Source organism: Pavona decussata, unplaced genomic scaffold (assembly GCF_977016875.1).
Source record: "Pavona decussata unplaced genomic scaffold, jaPavDecu1.1 SCAFFOLD_91, whole genome shotgun sequence".
In the NCBI taxonomy this organism is placed as follows: Eukaryota; Metazoa; Cnidaria; class Anthozoa; order Scleractinia; family Agariciidae; genus Pavona; species Pavona decussata.
Window position 1 is genome coordinate 406939 of NW_028145508.1, and position 18617 is coordinate 425555.

The 18617-nt window shown below is 37.2% G+C and overlaps 1 protein-coding gene across 1 annotated transcript in view; it reads right to left on the minus strand.

The window, feature by feature from the left end:
• LOC146474057 (unconventional myosin-X-like) overlaps window positions 1-16797 on the minus strand; it is a 54212-nt gene extending 37415 nt beyond the window's left edge. Inside the window, exons 1-18 of the mRNA XM_085117298.1 lie at window positions 16777-16797; window positions 16552-16650; window positions 12873-13031; window positions 11483-11670; window positions 10149-10274; window positions 8977-9101; window positions 7774-7787; window positions 7330-7414; window positions 6780-6883; window positions 5896-6025; window positions 4881-4999; window positions 3961-4107; window positions 3027-3127; window positions 2145-2211; window positions 1759-1851; window positions 866-934; window positions 716-753; window positions 276-320 (exon numbers count right to left, since the gene is read on the minus strand). Of these exons, the coding sequence (XP_084973424.1) occupies window positions 276-320; window positions 716-753; window positions 866-934; window positions 1759-1851; window positions 2145-2211; window positions 3027-3127; window positions 3961-4107; window positions 4881-4999; window positions 5896-6025; window positions 6780-6883; window positions 7330-7414; window positions 7774-7787; window positions 8977-9101; window positions 10149-10274; window positions 11483-11670; window positions 12873-13031; window positions 16552-16650; window positions 16777-16797 (1730 nt within the window). The remainder of the gene's footprint in view (window positions 1-275; window positions 321-715; window positions 754-865; window positions 935-1758; window positions 1852-2144; window positions 2212-3026; window positions 3128-3960; window positions 4108-4880; window positions 5000-5895; window positions 6026-6779; window positions 6884-7329; window positions 7415-7773; window positions 7788-8976; window positions 9102-10148; window positions 10275-11482; window positions 11671-12872; window positions 13032-16551; window positions 16651-16776) is intronic.
• Between the last annotated feature and the right edge of the window lie 1820 nt (window positions 16798-18617).

Genomic DNA, 18617 nt, shown 5'->3' on the forward strand with positions numbered 1-18617 from the left:
TCACGTGCAGTGGTATTATATCCGATAAAACCTCCTCCTTATAAGTATGCGGTGTTTAATGTTTTCCTGTGTGCCAATTTCCAACGTTCACAAAAGCATCATTGTTATGAACTCTCTTGACACACGCTTTTTCAGGAATGTTTTGGAAGCCGTTCAAAAAACCTCGCAGCACGTGTTTTATCGACTCTAAAACCACTCACTCGGCTGCGCCTCGGGGTTTTAAATCCCGATAAAACACTGCTGCTCGTGTTTTAAACATTACTTAAATTACATACCTGCTATCCATAAGCACGTTAAGAATCTCATCTCGAAAGGCGTCTCTGTTAGAAAGGAAATCATTTCAAGAACACTCATGTCATACGTAAAATGACCAACACCACTACAGCTATTTCTATAGTCTTTATAATGAATGTTTTGCCGCTAGCACTAATGGCAGAAATGATCGATCAGAGAATTAACTCTGCAGTCTATGTTAAAGTGCTTAAGGGAACCCGTAAATTTCCCACTGAGTGTTAGCCCTTTTAAGGAAATGAGACCGCACAACACAAAATAAAAAATGTTTGACCTTGGCAGGAATCGAACCCACGACCTCGGATCGGATTTGATCACCATTGCTCTTCAAAGACAACCAAATTTCATCATCATCATCATCATACTAAAAAACATTATCATTTACTTATGCTGAATTCGAATTTTTAAAAAAAACTTTTTTCACCTGTTTTTCTCTAGGAAACCTTTTGTATTGTAAAAGACCTACAAAATGAGAAGACAAGGATACAAAGAAATAAATTATCATTGAATGCGGGCAAGAATTTGTGTCCAACAACCACTATATGTCAACAAAGAAACACAAAACATTGTTTACCTCGCCAGCATAATGCTTGATTCCAAACTTCGTGTTTGCAACACGTGGTTTCACGTAAAAGGTGTTACCCTGCAAAACGAAAAGAAACTTGACTGAAGATAACTACAACTTTTCAAATCCCATGAAGACTTCAAATACTCTAACAAGTTTAAGTTTAATTAAAGAAGTCTTGAAAGTACTAAACAGCGTTCAACGTTACTTAGGTGATAAAGAGGTCCTTCTTTTAAACGAATGTTTGGTTTATCAACAGGGTTGCAGATAACTAAAAGTAAATTGGCCACCGTAAAGAGATTCGAGTGCTGACGTTTGGAGCGTTAGCCCTTCGTCAGAGTGAAGGGCTAACGCTCGACAAGTTAACACTCGAATCTCTTTGCGGTGGCCAATTTACCTCTTTTTAACTTTATTTATCAATTCCGTAAGTGATTACGAATTAGCGGAATAGCTATAAGATTTCTCTTTTAAAGTAAATTTGGGAAGACAAATCTACAAACTTTCACTGACGCATAATAATTGAAGAGCGATTTTGTACTCCAGCAACTCCAAAACCTCTTATGAGGGATTTCTTGTCATCATTCCTATTTCGGAATAGGGTCAATCGAACGCACCCTTTATTTAACAGTACGCCCTCCCTGACGCAGTAGTAGACTAATTGGTAAGCATAGTTGAGCCTGAAATCGGAACTTTCAATGACGCATGATAACTTTAATAGGAGCGATTTTGTACTCCGGTAACTCCATAAGCCTCTCATGAAGGATTTCTTATCAATGTTGTATGTATTCTGGAATAGGGTCAATCGAACACACCCTCAGTTAATAGTACGCCCTAGCTAATACACTAGTACACTAATTCGCAAACATTTTTGAGCCTGAAATCATTGGAAAATGAAAGCAAACCTCATGGCTTGAATGCAGCTTGTCCAGCATGGATTCATCAGTCCCCTTTGGAAAGTTGCTTTCCTCATCAATCAATGCCAGCACACCAAGTTTCTATGGGAGGCCACGAAAGAAAGACAGTATTAACCCTTTCCCCCTAATGTCAAAGAACAAATTCTCCTATCTTGTCCCCATACTTTTCTTATAAAAGTACTGGGGAGAAGTTATTTATTTAACCTTGGATGACTATACCCTTAATTCTCACGAGGGGTTGAATAAGCATTGATAATACAAAGAGAAATTTGATGCAGATCACTGTTAGGGCTTGCAATTGAAGGGTTAATTATTTGCAGCTGCTGCAGTACAACACAGTATCAAGGGCCTTAATAGGCGTTTGGCCAGCTTACTTTTTCAATCAGATCCAAGCATTCTCCATTGTCTTGCCAGTCGATGTCTTTCCACTCCAAACCCTCTCTGAAGACAGAAAAACTCTGGTCAAAAAGACGTCCTGATGAATCACAATTCCTGACTAAAGAACTCAGGATTGTACGACAACAAAGGTTGAGATATCAACTACCAACTACAATCTCTTATTCACGTAAATAATGGTAAATTCACAATCAGTGAACAACACAACTGTCATCATGTGTTTAATTCTTTTGCTTGCATGCTTTAATGTAATTTATTATTCTGGAAAGGTGTTATAGCGTCAGTTGTAAGATATAGGATCGTAGTCAACATCTCAAGTATTAAAGGGCTTTTCTTCCGAGTTTACAACGTTTTCCTGTGCTGTTATAAAAACAAAAACAACAACTTTATTAGGATACCTCACTAATCTCTGCAAGAGAGTAATTTGTGATATTCAAAACAAAATACTGTTCTAATTGACATTTGATATCAATATTGATAATTCTACGGCGTACATTGGTCTTATTGATTATTGAAACTGTGCTATCTGCTGTATGCATGCCGTTTTAGTGATATTACATGTATTATGCCAGGTAGCTTCAGTACTGTTATATAACAGGTGCACGCACCTCAGCTGAGCTGTTGAAATGTATCCAAAGTAAATGTGGATTAAACTCTCCATGCCATATATACTACTTATGCATTAAAACCAAAATACCTTTGAGACCTACATCACTAGTAACGCAATCTAGAAACCATTCATGAATTTCAAAGTTTAGTTACAACTCATGAATCCAAACCAAAATTAGTTACCTCTTTTGATGATGTCTCTTTCCACTAAATGGTGCAGTGCAGTATTAAACATAAGAATATCCCATTACCTGTTGTATTCATGTTGCTCCAGTGAAAAGATGTGCTTGTTGAAATACTGCTGTAGTTTTTCATTCGCATAGTTGATATTAAACTGCTCAAACCTGTTAACCTGGTGTTAAGAATACACAAAAAGTTGAGTTTAGTTTAGTTTTTGGAGATGTGACCGGTAATGAAACCACAGATAAAACAATCCACAAAACCAATTAGTACAAACTTCTTTTCGATTTTGCACATTTAAGAACTCCTTGTTTCTCGATTCTTGATTCTTGCGTCAAATTTCTCAGTCAATGTTTGCGACACGAGAATTGAGTTTCGAGGATCAAGTCGAGACTGTAAACTTACATTTGAGCGGTATTGTAGATAATTTTGGGAACAACAAAATAGCTGCTCAAATGTACAAGAAACCCATAGGATATATTAAGAATATACCAGCATCTGCAGCAGCAACCATTAAATAAAATCAAACTTATCAACTGGAAACTTGACTTAAGTGACCTAAGTAAAAAAACTGTAAATGGTTTAAGCCCACGAATCATTAGCCTCCCACACACCCGTCCTTACGGGTTCGTCACGCATTTCCTCCTCCAGGAAATGCGTGACAAACCCCAAGGACGTCTGCGTGGGAGGCTAACGAGTCATGTCATAAGTACGTAAAAATAGGCAAATAGTCTATTGAGGATTAAGTATACAGCCTTAATTAGCTTTTATCCCAGAGTCTGCATTTTACATTGTCTTTAGAAATTACTCAACAAGCTTATTTTAACCCGCGTATCTCGCAATTTTGTTGGGATTTGGTGGCCTGCAGCATACATAGCCACGTCAGATCACTCATCCCCATTCTTGCACCTTTAATGCTTGTTCTGGCAGCTCCACCTTGGTCCACCAAACCCCAACAAAACCACCAGCTACACAGGCTAACCTAATTTAAACTGAGTGACTCACATCAAAATTTTCAAATCCAAAAATATCAAGTACTCCAATGGATGAATAGCTGTTACTGCCCTGGATTCTCTGGTTGATTTTGTTGATGAGCCATTTAAAAGTACAGGCATAAAGATTCATGGCCATTGAATCCCTGGAGTCCAACGCCTACAAAACGGTATTTATAAAAAACCATTAACACTAACAAACACAGAGATTTTACACACTGACACAATAGAGATAACATGATGATGATGATAATGATAATAATGATGATGATGATGATGATGATGATGATGATGATGATGATGATGATGATGATGATGATGATGATGCTAATGAAGATGAAGATGAAGATGAAGATGAAGATGAAGATGAAGATGAAGATGAAGATGGAGATGAAGATGATGATGATGATGATGATGATGATGATGATGATGATGATGATGATGATGATGATGATGAATGGGCAACAAATGAGTTAGTAGAAATACAATTACATGTGTATATTAAGTTCTGTTAACCATAACCATAATTCAGAGTTTTGGTGTCTTTTAAGCAGTTTGTTTCTTTCTGTATTATCAAAGGAAGATCAAATATACTGACCTCCACTGGAAATTGTATGTAATCGTTAGAAACTGTCAAGCGACTAATTATGCTTCCAAGAAATTTCTATGTTAAGACCCGTGAAGAGAATCTCTGTGCCAACATTGATTGTGTCTTAAACGGGGGAAGGAAATTAATAAGAGGTTGATGACCCTGTAATATTTATCTCAGTCAATTCTTTGTCAAAACATCTTCTAAAACCAAGATCAAGATATTTTTATCATTTTCTCTGTTACTTGCGTAAATGAAAGTAATTCAGGGGTAAAAAATGACCATACTGTGAAGTTCAAATTTCTTTATCATGTAGTTTAGAACAATAATATCAAAACCTGTACCTGTTCTACAGATAAGGGTGACTGTATTTCCTCTCCTCTGAGGACCATCGACTTCTGGGTCAAAGCATCAGTCAGTTCGTAAATATCCACTCGAAGAAGATTGGCTACATTTTCCAAGACTTGATTGACAATGGATACAGTATGTTAGTTTGCAGCAAGTAATGTCTAAATGTACACAACCATTTCTAGCATGACTAAATCTGTGTACAATGTACCTATGACTAACTTCTCCCTAATTAATTTGTAATTTAATCAAATAAACTTCAAACAACTAAAGATACAAGATATAAATCACGTATAACTATACATGTACAGTCAACTCCCTTTATTGCGGACACCCTCGGGACCGTGAGTTAGTGTCCTTAATAGCGACAGTCCGTAATAGCGGGAATTTATTTCAGTCAAACGTCTGTAATTTATTTTCTAAGGGATTTAGCTGCTGTCTGTATTATCGGTCCGTACTGGTGAGGTGTCTGCAAGGCGAGAGTTGACTGTACTTCAGTTAAAATAAATCCAGCTTCAACTTTATCATCTGGTCATAAACAGCTTATCATAGATTGACACATCTTACAGACATGGTACTTATAACCCCAGGGGTGGGGGTGGGGGTACTCCCCTATATAACCTATATACACTGTAAGTATGTGCGGCCCCAAAGAGTATAGTTCTTGAGCCGTTTTGGTCTGAAACAGGGTAAGATTTCAACCATTTTTGTCTGAAAAGCTGAATCCATGGTATGGATTTTACAGAAATGGGTAGGGTTTTGAAAACCTGGTGTGAAAATAGGTATGAATCAATCTCGTACCCAGAGTCTTCAGGCTTTTTGGTCAGCGGGGCAATGTGGGGAAGACTCAGGGGACATCAAAAACAATGGAAACCATTACAGAACAGCCAATCAAAAAAATTGAATTTTTTTGATGTCCCCAGAGTCTCCCTGACGTTGCCCCACTGACCAAAAAGCCTGAAGACTCTGGGTACGAGATTGATTCATACCCTTTTTCACCCAGTGACATACCACTTTTCTCTGCCACTTGAGCACCTCCAGCAGCCATGAAGTGCACATTGCCGAGCTGAAGGACTCCAGCAATGACCTGGAAAACATCTGAAATCTCTTCCTCAGTGAGACACATCACCTTCATGGCATTCTGAAAGGGATTAAAGAAATAAAATGAGAGAAAATATACGTGTTGAGTCAGTGTATGTGGATGCAGCTTCTGTATTAGAAATGCATGGATAGCATCACAATAATTAAATTAAAAGATATTTATATTCTTTATATCACAATTTTTTATCACAGTTTTTCTCTTTTTCGTATAATTCCTGCATTTGGTCAATTCTCCCCTTACGGATACTTCTTCATTATGGACTGGCAAAAGTAAACTACAGATGATTGACTGAAATAAATTCCTGCTATTATGGACTGTTGCTATTAAGGACTCATGGTCCCGAGGGTGTCCACAAAAAACAACCTACAACAATTATTATAACCACTTACTGTGAATTTGAATGGCCTTATGAAATTTATATGTGAGTTTCGAACATCCCCAGGGAGATTTCAGAATTCCCATCAAAATTCCCTTTTGGCTAGTTTATTGATGGGAATGCATCACAAGTTGTAGAAACTGTATCCTATAACAGGGGTTAGAAAGGTTCAGCTGTAACCGAGGTATGTACTTAAAGTAGTCAAGTCTCTTGTTTAGAAACCAAGTGTAAATAAGGACAACCTCACAGGCAACTAAGTCTGAGTCATGACCTGATTGGAAATGATCTCTATACTGAGAATGAGAGTTCATACATGTAACTCAGTTAAAACAGCCATGGTTCATTTCTGATACACATTTCACAGCCCTTAAAGCAGTTACGTGTAATTTAACGACCACCAAAAATGATGTGATGTACCAAAACATTGTTGAAATCCTCCTTGTCATTGATTGATGGATCTCCATAGCAGCCACTCTGTTTGAGGTAGTGATACTTTTCTGGTGCATTAAGGAGCAACACATCTACAAAACAAATTGAAGGATATATAAAAATTATATCAATCAATCAATCAATCAATCAATCATTTTATTTGCCCATTTCAAAGTAATTACATGTTCATGAAGTATCATAGATTTACTTGGGCAGGAGCTCTCAGCAAACCCTTTGGGGCTTTATGAGGAGAGCCCCTGATCAAGCTTACAATTGTAATATAACAGAGCTCTTAACCCAGCACAGCATCACTAATGTTGGGTTTTATTACAACCCAGTGGTGACTAAGTGAAAAACGGGCATCCTCAACCTCCCAAATCATTGTGTGCAGCAAATTGTTACTGTGAGCTAACATAAACAGAGTCTGAGAGAGTCTCCCAGACTGACAGTAACAGTGTGCCAGTGTCCCTTCAGATTTATGCCACCCCACCCCCCAGCAGGCTGGTGAAGCTTTGTTGCTCTGTAACTCCTAACTTACTTCTTTGTTCTTCAGATGCCCCAGCCAAAAGAGAATAAAAGATATGGTAGTTTCTTTCTGCTGGATTTTGTCTGACAACTCGATTCTGAAAAAAAAAAAAAAAAAAAAAAAAAAAGAGAGAAAAAGAAAGTAAAACTGTTTCAGTCCCATACAAGTTCAGACGATTAATAATTGTATAATAACTTATTAAACAAATATTATAAATTCTCCTCTACGGATTTCCATTAAGGACTGGTGAAATTGTTCAGTAACACTGAAATTAATCAGGCAGTTCATCATTATTAATTTTTCAACACAATAAAGTAATCTCTGCATTATTGAAGTATTTCAATGTCAGGTGCTGAGTAATAATGTCATCTTCACATTTCCAACAACAAGTTTATATCCCAAAAGTCAAGTAAGAAAGTGCATACATAGGTTGAACAAATAGATCACCAACTTTACCTTTTCAAGGAGGACTGTTTCATGTCAAAATATAATTGAGGTCAACAAGTCAAGGTTTCAACAAAGAAAACTTTAAACATGAATAAACATGAAGATTTAAAATATAAAATGCGTGACAACCAATTATTGTCAGGCATTTTACATTTTGTAACGATCCTTTTATTTTTCTCACTTTTCTTTTTCATTCAGCCCCTGAGGAAGGTTTGTATCGCAAACTGAAATATCAGGCAAAAATTTGTTTTTTTAAAACTATGATATATTTCAGTTATAATAGCCTTTGTTGTTTATTATATCAAGCTCGTCACCTCCACCTTAGGGATCAGTCTGCCGTCAATATTTTGCATCCCATTTTATTCCATCCCATTCCATCCTATGCCATCCCATTTCATTCCATCTCATCCCAAGCCATTCCATCCCAATAATCATACCACCCCATCCCATTCAATGCCATTCATTCCCATTCCATTCCATCCCATCCCGCACCATTTTTCCCATCCCAATTCACTCCATCCCATTGTACATATGTTATCCCATTTCATCCCATCCCGTGTCATCCCATCCCATCCTATCCTAATTCATCCTATTTCATTCCATCTCATCCCATCCCATCCCATTTCATCCTGTTCCATCCCATCCCATGCCATCCCATTTCATCTCATTCTTTTCCATCCCTTCCCATTCCATCCTATTCATTCCATCCCATCCCATTCCATCTATCCCATTTTATCTTATCCCATTCCATTTCAGCTGATTCCATTCCATTCCATCCAATCCCATCCCATGCCACTCCATTCCATTCCATGGCAACCCCATCTTATCTTATCTGATTCTACCCCATTCCATTCCAGCCCATTCTTTTTTTTATCCTGTTGCATTCCATCCCATTCCACTTCATCCTATTTAATTTCATCCCATTGCATTCTATTTCCTTCCATCCCATTCCGTTCTATTTAAACTATTGACCTTCAAGTGAAAGCTTCAACCCCCTGAGCACTTGACCAAGCTGCGTTCTTCGACATCCCCATCCCCACCCCCCCCCCCACCCTATGTCTCCCAAAGGAAAAAAAACAATGCAGAGACATTTTAAGCTTCAAACCACTAACTCTCCAATTTTCCAAAGTCAGATACATTAACCAGTACTACACTTCTGCACACTAAATTCTATTATTAAACTCTTGATAAACAATTTAAAGTAAAGGATACAGTCCTGTATTTTGCCACCATCCATACGTCCCTTTGGGTTGAATGTCAGGTGGATAAACTTTCCAAATCTACTGGAATTGTTGTTGTAAACTGTCTTTGCGTTGCCAAATGCTTCCATGATGGGGCTAATCGGAGGACGAAAGGTTTTATTATTTAAATTTTATCGTCTGCTTTATTAAAATTAATATAATTATGACAAATTATTTTTTTTATAAGCAATACAATGTACTATATTCACCTGACCAAGCACTTCCTCAATAGCCCCTTCCATTCTTAATTTCACAGCTACAGTTCTTGTTTCATAACATAACTGAAGGGCCCTGTGGATATGACCTTTACAATCCACATTTCTCCAAAAAATGCTCTACTTTAAGTTGGCCAGTACAGACTTGTTATTACATTAAACAATTTGCTTGCTTGAAACAGAGGAAAAAGGAAATCAGCACAAGTATCACTTATCACATGGTTCACTCATATAAGTCATATAAGCTTGTTAGGTAAATTTGACACAATGACCAGAGAGTCTGTATGCAAGCCAAATTGGAGCAAATCGAAGAAATTTGGATTCTAAGGTCAATGATTTAATCGTCTCTTGTTTAAACAATTGACGCTCTTCAATTATTTATTAACTTTTTTCCAGAATAGTGCATGGCTACACTAGTAATGGCCAAAGTTTGGAAAGCTTTTCTTATGGGGGACCATGGTACATTAATCCCTATGGAACAGCTACTTGTTAATGACTGACTAAAAGTGATAGTGACTACCATGTACAGTTACAAATTCATGTTACCCTGCTAGCAGAGCGTTGCTTTCTGAAAAGTTTTATAGCATGTACGAAGTCGTTTGAATCCGACTGGCTTGTTTGGCGTCCCCAAGATGCTAAACAAGCCAAGTACGAGCCATACATGAAATACTAGAGACACAAACGACTTTGTCCATGCTAAAATACTTGCCAGAAAGAAACACTTTGCTAGCAGGGTACACTTATGTTGAATTCAGGCAATCTGGGCAGGTCTGTCTTCATTATCAAGCCCAATTGTCCTTATAATAATTACTCCCCAAACCATCCCCCTCTGAGGAATTGTTTATAGTTTTTCCAAATAAATCAACCTCAGTAATGAATGTTAAAATTGACCATAATTTGAATGCCACCTTCAATCAAGATTAATTACCTGCTCTGAAGAATTGCATCCTCTACATTTAGTGCATTTTCCAATTCCCCTGTTCCTCGGCTGACATCAGATATATACTTTAAAATAAACTTTGTGGACTCTGTTTTCCCTGCACCTGATTCTCCACTTCATAAAAAAGTAAAATCATTACTTAAGTGTGAACAAAATTTTTACTCAAACTGTTGCCAGAAATTTTGTGTGCATTATTTAAGGATTTTCAACTCCTTAAAATTAATACAGTAATTTACAATAATTTAAAATCATGTAATGTCATGTTTGCCTCAATTATTGGTACAGAAAGTAAAAATTAACTGGATGCTATAATTTTTTATATATTTCGCTATTCCTGAAAATATCCATACCCTTCACATAAAAGGTTTTTCTGGTTTTCACCTACCCCCCGCCCCCAAAAAAACTCCACCCTCTGCAAATACACTTCCCTTTGGGAACTTTGCTTTAATCAGTATATAACTATGATCAAGAGGCCTCCCTTTTGGAATTTCCAATGACCTTCTATGGAGGGAGAGGGGGGATGGATATTTTCTAGAAAGATCCACTTATTCCAAGGTTAGTTCCCATCTTCGATAATCTTGTGCACGTTAACCCAGTCTCAAATTGGAAAGGTTTCCTCTCTAAGGACCACCTGCACAAAGGTTTTCACATCCACAGCCAAACAATTGTATGGATGCAACAGTTTACACATAACTTAAAGTCTGACTTTGTTTTGAATTGTTACATTTACAAAATACATTGTAGATTAGATGTTTCTGTAGAGTTGAAAAAATATTCAAAAGACATGAGCAAAATTTAAAGTTTGGAGGGTGACAATCTATTTTTTTATTTCCCTATAAAACCACCCCTCAATAAATAATATATAGGGCATTGCTAGAAAACCATATTTATTTGAATAACTGCCCTGGGGGCTTGTTTATTTTTGGGCCCATGAGGATGGGCGCTTATTATTTTTCCAACATTTGCAGCAAGCGAGGCCATTTTTAGAGAATACCAAAACAAGGCATAACAAGAATATTCCATCACATCATTTCCGAGGCATAACAAGTTTATTTTCCTTCAAAAAGACAAAACAAAATGCAAAATTTAACATAAACAATATAAAAGTTCATTTGATAACCATATCGAAAACCAATTTTGGAACACAACTGACTTTCCTCTTACTTCCAGCTGTGGGCTATAGCTAACGCAGAGATGTTTTTTGTTAGGAGTGGGTTAGCTATAGGTGAGCGCTTATTCGAGATGGCTGCTTATTCAAAGGTGGGTGGTTAATCGAATAATTATGGTACCTTTTGAAACAAAGTGTATGGTTGCATGATTACCTTATGAGAACACACTGGCGTTCCCCTTTCTTCCACATGGAATAGTAGCACTCGTTTGCAATAGCGTAGATATGGGGAGGCAGCTCACCAATGTGCTTCTCTCTGTACATTTCCATCACTGATTTGTCATATAATCCTTCAATGACATAATATGGATTTATAGCACATAGGATGGAGCCAATGTAGGTCTAAGTGAACAAGAAAAGTAGATAAAAATTAATACACAAAGTGTACAGTCATGTGCCATGCACTGCTAACCGCATGAGACCTAGACTATTAGGTTCAATTATTTACTCACATTAAACTTGTTATTTGTTTTAAGTGTTATTGGTATTCAAAATGGAGATGCAAGGTGTCCCCACAAAACAGGGAAACAATAGTAGCTGGTGTAAGATCATTTATTAATAAGCCTCCTGCAATTTTGAATTTGTTATTGAGTTCATTAAAATCTCCAGCTAAAAATAATCAATTATAAAGGTTATTTCAACGTCATTTGATTTTAGCTGTTTGCTACAGATGTATAAGATCTTGTTATGTGGCAGTCATGAATACAGCGATGTACATGTAGTCCTTTATCTGGACAGAGGAGTGCTTTTAAAAGGATTAGTCACACACTTGTAAGCCACAAGCAGCCCAAGCCTTAACAGCTTAATCTAATGCCTGGATCATGAAACAACAAGGCGTACTACTACCCTACCACCCCCTAGATGGGAAGCTTATCCATCACAGGGTTATCCAGAGTAAACTTATGTTGCTGCTACCCAATCATAGGAATCACCATGGCAGCAACTTGAACTGAACAACTGACCACTAAGTACTGTCTTATCATGATGGTAGCACCATGCCTTCTGTCACTGGGGGCGAGCAACTACAAGTTTACTATAGACGGATGTAGTATGTGTGTGTGTGTTTTTTTCGGGGGGGGAGGGGATACAAAATTTTCAAACCAGTTTATTTTAATTTTTATTTTTTCCCTCAGATTCATTATTACCATTACCTGGAACATAGATGTTGTTTTTATTAGTAAAAAATCAATCAAACTTATACCTGCTACTGTAGTTTGACAATAAAATAAGAATTTAAGGGTGTGTTCAATTGACCCTATTCCAGAATAGGAATACGTACAATGATGACAAGAAATCACTCACAAGAGGCTTTTGGAGTTACTGGTCAGAGTACACAATCGCTCTAAAATTATCAATTGTGTTAGCAAACGTTTGCAGAAAATTGATGTCCTCTCAAATTTACATAAAAAGAGAAATCTTACTGAAAGCTATTCTGCTTATTTTTATTCTGGAATAAGGTCAATAATTGAATACAACCTAATTAAATTAATTTACAACTTGATATGCTGTAAAACAAAGAGCAGTGCTCAGTAAGAATGACTTACATATATCTTGTCACTTTTGTATCTGAGATGAAGATTGTGAAGAATTGCGGCATCATGAAGATCACCTAAGTTGGCCATGTCGTCCACTCCATCCACACTCGTTTGATGCATTGGTGTAACATTCTGTCTGTTGAGTGACCCTTTGGCAATACTGTACGTCTGTTTATGAAACAAATTTTTTTTATAATGAGTATGTTTTTAACAGGGATACTGATAGCATATAATATTATTTTGACTGACAAATCAATAGCCCTCACCTGAATCTAATAGATTTCAGACCGATTTTAAATTAGAAAGTTTTGGTTTAAAAAGGAAAAGAGGAAGGAAAGTGGAAGAACAAGGACAAAAATATGAAGCTTGACAATTTTTTTGGAAATACAGTAAATAAGATGTAATCATATGACATTTAGCATCTTATAAATTACGCATACTGTAGCATGACAAAGAAAAAATTTGAGTTCACAACGGCAATCAAATTACAGTGGAACCTCAAATTAACGAAGTCTGTGGTATAAAAACCAATATTCTCCAGCCTGGCCTTTAAGGGGACTAGGGAAGTTGGCTCATTATATCAAGACGTCGTTATATTAAGGTTCTGTTCCATACATTTTAAGAGGCTGGGCTGGAGAATATAATTCTTTGTTATACCAAGGACTTTGTTATATAGAGGTTTGTTAAATCGAGGTTCCACAATTGTAAACCCATGCGCGATGCTGCAACCACCGCACTACTGGGCCTTTAGGGTACCTGCCCAGGCTATTTCAGGGCAGTTTTTGTAAAAATTTCTAGCATAAGATGTCACATACTGTATGGACACCAATTTATTTACAGAATGCATATTAAATGTATGAAAAACTGAAAAATTGAGATGAATTATTGCACTGGGCCTCCTGAGTTGTGAATTTAGTCAATTATTAACTTCTGTCTGTGAATGAAAATCGCGTTTTTCTCCGTTCGCATAGAAGAAATCAGAGAAGTAAATTCAGATAGCTGTGGACTTCGTGGCATTCTTGTACAGTTCTGTATGGTATCTAACCTCTGGATTGCCTAATCCATTGTCTACATGAAGGTGTGATTTAAAAAATTTCCTTTCCTAAAGAAGGTCCTAACATATGTAAGCAATGATAACTGGTGCAAAGGACCCATGGGATTGGGACATCATTGGGTCCCCATGTTTCTTGGCCCCTTCTGGAGATCCTCTATGGACTTGTTACACATCCCTCTCCCAAGAGCATCTGCACAGAAGGGGGGGGGATGGAGGGTGGTGAAAACTGAAACACCACATTAAAAATTAATGATGATGATGATACTGATGAAGAATCTTGTAACTGTTTATTCACCACTTTCACAATATGAAATCAAGTACAGTGGTGCTCATAGAGCATAAATTACGTCTAGTGATTTTTGCTAATTAGGTGCGTATCATATGACGTCAGTAAGCTTATCGTAACGCGAGCTTCGTTGATCGGTCAGTCATAAGCTCGTTTTCATAGGGCAAGCACGTCAACCCAACCCTCCCTCCCAAGGGAGTCTATTGATTCAGCTACGACGTCATTCGCTACTCAGTGTACAGCAGTCGAATCTGACTCAATAAACTTGTTGCCCAAACCTTTCGTTGTGTGATTATTGAGAGCGCGTGATTCTAAGATAACAGTTATTGTGCAACTTCCAGAAAATATCCATACTCCCCCATGGAAGGTTTTTTGTTTTGCAATCCCTGTCCCCCTCAAGGAAATTCCAGTTTAGCTTCATACTTTGCTTCTAAAACTATGACTTTTAAGACCCCCCTTCCCATAGGAATTTCTGATGACCTTCCATGGGGTGGGTATGGATTTTTTTCTGGAACTGCACATTTTCATCTGAGCCCCACTGTTCTGATTGTAACATATTAATTAAAATACAACAGCACTATTTTCAGTGATATCTTATGATAAACTCATTATACAAAATTATAACAGAAAAAAACTATTGGAACCTCATGCTAAAAGTCATTATATACCAGTCAGGTCTAATCGACATACTTTAAGCCTTAGGTTTCATATGTCAGGAAAATTCCAGATGATTGGGGATTTCACTGTTTCCCGACTGTCCCAGATTTTGCCAAAATATTGGGGTATTCATTGGTGACAGATGCCATTTTTAGTTGTTAGGGGGAAGTAGGGAACTGAAGCGAAGCAATTTAGAGGATTGGTAATGAGCTAAAACTGTGGCCGACATCCCTGACAGTACAAATTAGAGTTTTCATATGTCGGGAATGATCACCGACCATCGCAGAAATCTGGGACATGTTGTGAAAATAGAAACACTCGCGATTTTCCTGATTTGTCTGTGACCATCTGGGATTTTTCCAACATACGAAAACTAGGCTTTAATAGTATATGCAAGATCACGAAGATTACACCTGTGTTATATTACTGTGCGACTGTCTTGCATCAGAAATATGACTGTAATCATAGAGGCCTGCCAGACATTCAAGATGAGTTATGTAGGGTTTCACATTCGTCCAAACTAGGCCTAAGACAAGTTCAATCATGCTATCTATTAGCAGAGCCATTCTGTTAAACACAACCTGTGATGAATACACCCTGCCTAAAGATGCCATGGTGATGATTGTAATTATTAATAATAGGATGTAACTTAAATTCTGTTCAGTACAAATTTCCCTCCATGTCCCCATAAATAAAAACTGGTGTAAAAAAGCTTAAAAGTATATTTTGTTTTAACAGTTGTGAAAATTAGACATTGTTTAGAAAGGAAATAAAATCTGCCTTTGCACATTTTTTATCCCTTGAGACAGCATAGAAAATGAAAGTAATATCATGCTGATTATTCACTGTTATTTAATTTAGCTCTCTCTGAATCTTAATAAGATCCCAAAATACTAGAACCAACAATTTTCTTTTCTTGAAATTAAAGAAATCATTCTAAACTTGCATACAAAAAAGATGCTCAGTAAGATAATGAACTAACATCTGGATTCGCACAAAGGCTGATCTTCAGCCAATATTGTTCTAAACAATAAAATCCGGTTTGATCACTTTAAATTGTCCACCTATATAGTTTACATTGTATTTTCATAAAATGCAAAATTATCTTGGCGCGATCTAACACAGAGATATTGAGATATTATATACAAAAACTCAAGAACGAGGCATTTATATACCGGTAATTTAAATTTTGATGAGGGTGTTTATGACCTGAAAATGTCAATAAAATAACAAGAATTTGTCTTGATCACGAATTCGAATCGAAAGTTAAGCTTAACTTCTTAGTAGCGGCAAATACAGCAGTTAATGGTTGAAAGTCAGACTTCGATTATTTTTAATCCTGTCAGTACACACACACATGCACAAATATCAGTTTAACATTTCTCAGCAAAGCAACTTGATATGGGTTTAAAGCTTATGCTTATGCTTATAATGACTGAAAATGAAAAGTAAACTAAAGATTTTAGGTCTCATTATAGACATTATAGGCAAATATTAAACAAACCGCAGCAGCAGGTTCACTGCAAGAGACCGTCATCCGAAAGAAATTGTTTCTTTTGTCATTTATTGCTTTTAATTAGTATACATTCGAGGTCATTTATGCTTGTAATTTGCAGAGATAGTGGGGATTTATAGAACAACTCCTACTTCTATTCGGTGTTTTGCGACATCCGGTCCGAAAATTAACTCACCTTGTCATATTCAGTTCGAAAAGTAACTTCTCCACCGGTTGACTCTGTTACAGTAGCGGGGACCCAGTCTTTTCCCTCAAGGAACCAAACTCGAGATCCCTAGAAGACAAGACGAATCTTGTTCAGAAGATATGGACTACATTCCAAAACACAGCTGAAACCATTGACCGCAAAACATCGTAAACATTGCATACGGAATCAGTTAACAAAATGATAAAGACCAACCACTTCATAAAAAGACTCCATGAGCCACTATTTTTACAAAGAATCACGAGTTTGGCTTCATGTTTAGCGTTGGAAATTGCAACGAAATGCGGAAGAATTCACTTCCAAATTGCAAATGATCATCGAGCTTTCTCTTCCGGATCGCGGGCTCAAGTCTTTTTCTCTTTCAGGAAGGAAGGGAGGGGCTCTTGCGTAAGTGAATGGAACGGGATTAAAGCTTGGCATTCGGGTAAAAATAAGATAAAATCTTCAAAGTGGTTTAGCTTTTGAGGGATACGCGAAACACGTAAACTGCTCAAAATGGCAAAAATTATCACTCGCGCCCCCACATCGGACAAGTCTGAAAAAAAATTGCGTCCCCTGCCGCCCCCAAATAACTGTATCTACATTATTTTCAATGCTAAAATGAAATACATCTCTAATCACTTTTGTATTACAAACATATAATTAATCCTTAATCAAAAACGTATTTCAGCAGAACTTTCAGCCGAAGCTGATAAGCATGAAACATTTAACTGACATTTTTATTTTCAACTGAGCTCGCTGAGCGGGCTTGAAACATGTTTAAAAAAAAAGCGACGAGCTCTCCAACGTTTGTTATTCCAAACGATCATACTCATATAAAAAACAGATTGATAATCATGATCAATATTTATTACAAAAAAAAGCGTAAGAAAAAAATCTTCTAGTGCAACTTTCGGCCCAAAGTTAAGAGGGAGAAAAAAATCGATGTGCACGTTTTTGTGATATTTCTATTTTCGTCTGGTTATCCGGTTTCATATCAAATGGGACCCGACGTAAGTACAGTGAAAAGGAAGTCGATCTCTTTTCACGTTTGATCCCTAGGCCTGCGCTAGCGTGTTCCAAGCCGTTACACACAATCAAATACTAGTTGTCCATTACAAAACCAAATGCTCCACCAAACCATTCGGCTAATTATAAATTGAAAAGAGAAAAAATATTCAACTTTTTGCTCATTTTCGTGATATTTGTAATTGCGTTAGTAGTCAGACCAGCCAGGACTTTAGGCTCCACATCAGTAAGATTCATATGAGCCTGAGTTAAAAGAAGTTTTTATTTTGACCATTAGTTCTTTTTTCTTTTTTCTTTCTTTTCGGACAGCGTCTATTTCTCCCATGTGGGACACATTTTCTTAGATGTGCACGAGGCGCAGCCTCATTGTGGTGCGAGGCTTGTTTTCGTCCTAAAACGTCATAAAATTACTGTGTTCATTTGCAACTCTGGCAGAAGTGTTGAATTCGTCGATTTCTTAACATCTTTTAGGTTGATGTCGATTACATCAAGGATTTCTTGAAAATTTTCGTCTTAAGCCTGAAATAAATTTTTACTCCGTTTTTTGGCCCCCTAGTCTTTGTGATCTTGTATTTCATTACCACCCCTTCGGTTCAGAGCCGTATTGTTGTGACCTATTGTATAGTCAGGAGCCGATAGCCCACTATGAGTTAGCACTATGCAGGAGGTCGTGGGTTCAAACCCCGGCCGGACCAACCGATTGAGGAGAAAGTGCTGCCTTTGTAATGACATCTGCAAATATGGTTAGACTTTCTAGTCTTCTCGGATAAGGACGATAAACCGTAGGCCCCGTCTCACAACACTTCAACGTTCATAACCCTGTGGGACGTTAAAGAACCCACACACTAATCGCAAAGAGTAGGGCATGGAGTTCCCGGTGTGCCGGTCTGGTCTTTGTGCTATTTCATGATTAGTAGCAATGTAAACCGCATTTGAATATATGCATATAGAAAATGCGGTATATAAATACCATTACCATTATGTATGTGGATTACCACCACAGGGGAAAGAAGAAGTTCCTCTACTAT